Source organism: Octopus sinensis, linkage group LG30 (assembly GCF_006345805.1).
Source record: "Octopus sinensis linkage group LG30, ASM634580v1, whole genome shotgun sequence".
In the NCBI taxonomy this organism is placed as follows: Eukaryota; Metazoa; Mollusca; class Cephalopoda; order Octopoda; family Octopodidae; genus Octopus; species Octopus sinensis.
Window position 1 is genome coordinate 14,944,281 of NC_043026.1, and position 5,000 is coordinate 14,949,280.

Sequence of the window (5,000 nt, forward strand, 5' to 3'; positions counted from 1 at the left end):
AATTGTTTAATTTGTGCTACTTTGGTCAATACAAAATTATATTATTATTTATGTTATATTTATTAATGTAGAGGTGCAATAGCCCAGTGGGTAGGGCAGTGGACTCGCGGTCATAGAATCACGGTTTCGATTCCCAGACCGGGCATTACTCTTTTCAGTCATTTGACTGTGGCCATGCTGGAGCACCGCCTTTGGTCGAGCAAATCGACCCCAGGACTTATTCTTTGTAAGCCTAGTACTTATTCTATCAGTCTCTTTTGCGAAACCGCTAAGTTATGGGGATGTAAACACACCACCATCGGTTATCAATCGATGTTGGAGAGGACAAACACGGACACACAAACATATACACATATATATATATATATACGACGGGCTTCTTTCAGTTTCCGTCTACCAAATCCCCTCACAAGGCTTTGGTTGGCCCGAAGCTATAGTAGAAGACACTTGCCCATGGTGACATGCAGTGGGACTGAAACCAGAACCATGTGGTTCATAAGCAAGCTACTTTCCCCACAGCCACTCCTACACCTATAAACACTCACATTGCATTGTGAGTGTTTATTGAGCACAAACACCTAAAGATCCGCAAGGCTCTGGCAGGGGATGAGGGTGGCGAACCCTGTTGTACTTTTACACCACAACTTTCTCTCACTCTTTCTTCCTGTTTCGGTTGTACCCGTATTTCAAAGGGGCCAGCCTTGTCCCACTGAATCTCCCCAAGAACTGTGTTAAGGGTACACATGTCTGTGGAGCACTCAGCCACTTTTGTCCTGTGTTTTGTCCCTTTATGTTATAATTGATTTTTGTCAGCCCTTGTGGCCAATAAAAGAATGAATTAATTATTATTATTATTATTATTATTATTATTATTATTATTATTATAATAATTATTATTATTACCATGTGTACCCAACAGATAAGGACCACACAACCACTCCTTCAGCACAGCAGACCAGCAGAGGGGGTGGTGCCAGCAAAGAGAAGAGTGAGGGCAGTGGCAAAGCAAGCAAGAGCCAATCAAAACAGAGCAAGGTCGTCAAGGCAACAGCAGCAGCCACAGCAGCAGCATCATCATCAGCAGCAGCTGTGTCAGTTGTCACGGAGATGGTCTTCGACCAATCAGTGTTGGAGAGCCTGGACACATTTGACCTTTCGGATAACGAGTCTTGGGTGAGTTTGGACAGGACGAACGGTTGGTGGGGGGTGTGGGTGTGTTTGTGGATAGGTGTGTATATACATCTGTGTGTACAGATATGTGTGTGTGTGTGTGTCTGTAGATCAGTGGTTTTCAACCAGGGTTCCGTCAGTACAGTCCAGGGGTTCCGCAAGAAGTTACAAAACTGCTAAAATCGGCAGTAATTTTTAAGTCTCCTGTGCAGATATGTGTGCATAAGACTATTAAATTATTGCACAGGGGTTTCTCGAGCCAGTGGAATGTTTCCTTGGGGTTCCGCTCCAGCAAAAAGTTTGAAAAGCACTGCTGTAGATAATAATAATAATAATGAAATGATTGTATACAGTGCTCAGGTGCACCACAACTTGTCAGAAAGTGCGTATAAAGTATATGCCGTAATGTACAAATGTCTGGAAAGCGAACAATGTATGAGTCAGATACATGTTTGCGTGTGTATGGAGGGGAGAAAATCAGGTGTAGTGTTGGCGAATCTCAGAAAGCATGGAAGTTTTGAAGGATGCAGTGCTCCGACAACTAACAACTGATGTCGGCAGTTTGTTCCATGCTTCAGCAACTCTTGGCATGAAAAAAAATGTTTCCTAAAGTCATGGGAGCTGAGCTGTTTTCTGACTTTGTAAATATGTCCATGGGTGTTAGACGGGTGGAGTTTAAAAAGGTACTCAGAGTTATTGTTAGTAAGATGGTTGATAATTTTATGGATGTCTGCCAAGTCAGCTGCCAGACGTCGGAGTTTCAATGTGTCCATGCCCAGGGAAGTAAGGCGTTCAGGATATGGCAAATGCCTGATGGAGGGTATTCTTTTGGTTGCACGTCGCTGAACGGCTTCCAGACGATTGATATCCTGGGCAAGATAGGGGTTCCAGACCGTTGATGCAAATTCCAGGTGAGGTCTTACCATAGCTATATAAAGCCGCAGATAGATAGTCGGAGAGCGGCTCAGAAAGGACTTGGTGAGTGATGCCAAGACATTCTCAGCTTTCTTGGCAATTTTAGCTATGCGGATGGGTGTGTGTATAGTGTGCATGTGTGTGTGTGTCTGTGTAGTTGTGTGTATAGGCGGTGTTACATAAAGCGCCATCATCATCGTCATCATCATCAGCATCATCACAATGCACACACCCTCACATACCACCACCACCACCAACACCAGCACTAATGTCTCTATATGTCTCTTTCTCTCTCTCTTTCTCTTTCACCAACCCAGGGACGTCTCCCTGTTGATCAGATGCCACAGAGATTCTCACAGTACCGGTGGCTGGTAAGTACAGTTGGACATTTCTTCTCCTGTAACACCCTGTGCCCCTCCCTCACTAGCAGAATGGAATATCTTCTCTTCTGTCAAACACTCACACACACACACACACACACACACACCACACACACACACACACACACACACACACACACATACATTCCTATATTCTTTTACTTGTTTCAATCAGTTGAACTATGGTCATGCTGGAGCACTGCCTTTTAGTCAAAGAAATCGACACCAGGATAAATATGCGTGTGTATGTTTGTGTGTCTGTGTTTGTCTCCCTAGCATTGCTTGACAACCGATGCTGGTGTGTTTACGTCCCCGTCACTTAGCGGTTCGGCAAAAGAGACCAATAGAATAAGTACCGGGCTTACAAAAAGAATAAGTCCCGGGGTCGAGTTGTTCAATTAAAGGCGGTGCTCTAGCATGGCCACAGTCAAATGACTGAAACAAGTAAAAGAGTAAAAGAGTAAGCCACTTATTCTCTTGGTCTTTTTTGCCGAACCGCTAGGTTACAGAGGACATTAATGCACCAACATTTGTTGTCAAGTGATGGGGGCAGGGATAAACACACACAAATACTTACATATACATAATTATATATATATATAGGCACAGGAGTGGCTGTGTGGTAAATAGCTTGCTTACCAACCACATGGTTGCGGGTTCAGTCCCACCGCGTGGCACCTTGGGCAAGTGTCTTCTACTATAGCCATGGGCCGACCAAAGCCTTGTGAGTGGATTTGGTAGATGGAAAATGAAAGATCTGGGCTTTGATTGGCACGAGGCTATAGCAGAAGACACTTGCCCAAGGTGCCACGTAGTGGGACTGAACCCGGAACCATGTGGTTGGTAAACAAGCTACATACCACACAGCCACTCCTGGTGACTTTGTTGAAGGATGTAGTGTGGTGGACAAGATTGACAGGACTGAAGGCTGATAGTTTCCTCTTCAGCCAATCCCTCATCAACTTTTTCAAGATCTTCTAGAAAAAGTAAGGTTAAGGGTAGAGAGGGATTGAACCCGGAACCATGTGGTTGGTAAACAAGCTACTTACCACACAGCCACTCCTGCTCTGTGATTTACTTTGCAGTGTTCTAGCCTTACCCACGATCCTTTATACATTATATTTCTTTACTGCCCACAAGGGGCTAAACATAGAGGGGACAAACAAGGACAGACAAAGGGAGTAAGTCGATTACATCGACCCCAGTGCGTAACTGGTACTTAATTTATCGACACCGAAAGGAGGAAAGGTAAAGTCGACCTCAGCGGAATTTGAACCCAGAACATAACGGCAGATGAAATACCGCTAAGCATTTTGCCCAGCCCACTAACGTTTCTGCCAGCTCGCCGCCTATCCTTTATACATTATACTCTACACCAGTGGTTTTCAACCAGGGTTCCGCAGAACCTTAGGGTTCTGCCGGTACAGTCAAGGGGTTCCGCAAAAAGTTACAAAACTGCTAAAATCGGCAGTAATTTTTAATTCTCCTGTGCAGATATGTGTGCATAAGACTATTAAATTATTGCACAAGGGTTCCTCGAGCCAGTGGAATGTTTCCTTGGGGTTCCGCTCCAGCTAAAAGTTTGAAAAGCATTGCTCTACACAATGCTTCATAGTAATTATTCCATTAGCAGGAGTGTCTGTGTGGTAAGTAGCTTGCTAACCAACCACATGGTTCCGGGTTCAGTCCCACTGTGTGGCACCTTGGGCAAGTGTCTTCTGCTATAGCCCCGGGCCGACCAATGCCTTGTGAGTGGATTTGGTAGACGGAAACTGAAAGAAGCCCGTCGTATATATGTATATATATATATGTGTGTGTGTGTATTTGTGTGTTTGTGTGTCTGTGTTTGTCCCCCTAGCATTGCTTGACAACCGATGCTGGTGTGTTTATGTCCCCGTCACTTAGCAGTTCGGCAAAATAAACCGATAGAATAAGTACTGGGCTTACAAAGAATAAGTCCCGGGGTCGATTTGCTTGACTAAAGGCGGTGCTCCAGCATGGCCGCAGTCAAATGACTGAAACAAGTAAAAGAGTAGAGTTATATATACCCCTCCCCCCTCCACACACACATATGTATACATCAGCAATTCTTATTTTTTTTGCTTGAAGACAATGAAAAAGCTGAAGGAACTCGATGAGCACTTAAAGTTGACGACCCTTCGGACGCAGCGTAAAGTAGAATCCTTGAAATCGCAGTTCCAGGAGCACAGGTTCAAATGGGATGAGGTGAGTTGGACTATGGCCATGCTGGAGCACCGGGATAAATATATATATATATAAGTACAAAGTGAGATAGGGGTTATATACACTTATATATATATATATATTCTTGTGTATATGTATTTTGTTTCATATTTATATTTGCATTTTATATTTTTATAATTGTACTTTATAATCTCTGATGAGGCCTTGAGATATATATATAAGTAACTCATTTTTAAGTGCATATTACCTCAATACATATGACTAATATAGGCACAATGAGATACCTTTATCTACAGGCTGAAACAGCTGTAAGATCCATTATATATGTAT

At 43.5% G+C, this 5,000-nt stretch overlaps 1 protein-coding gene across 1 annotated transcript in view; it reads left to right on the forward strand.

The window, feature by feature from the left end:
* LOC115226510 (myosin-11) overlaps positions 1 to 5,000 on the forward strand; it is a 59,863-nt gene that overhangs the window by 36,963 nt on the left and 17,900 nt on the right. The window contains exons 15-17 of the mRNA XM_029797505.2: positions 920 to 1,173; positions 2,403 to 2,456; positions 4,575 to 4,691. Of these exons, the coding sequence (XP_029653365.2) occupies positions 920 to 1,173; positions 2,403 to 2,456; positions 4,575 to 4,691 (425 nt within the window). The remainder of the gene's footprint in view (positions 1 to 919; positions 1,174 to 2,402; positions 2,457 to 4,574; positions 4,692 to 5,000) is intronic.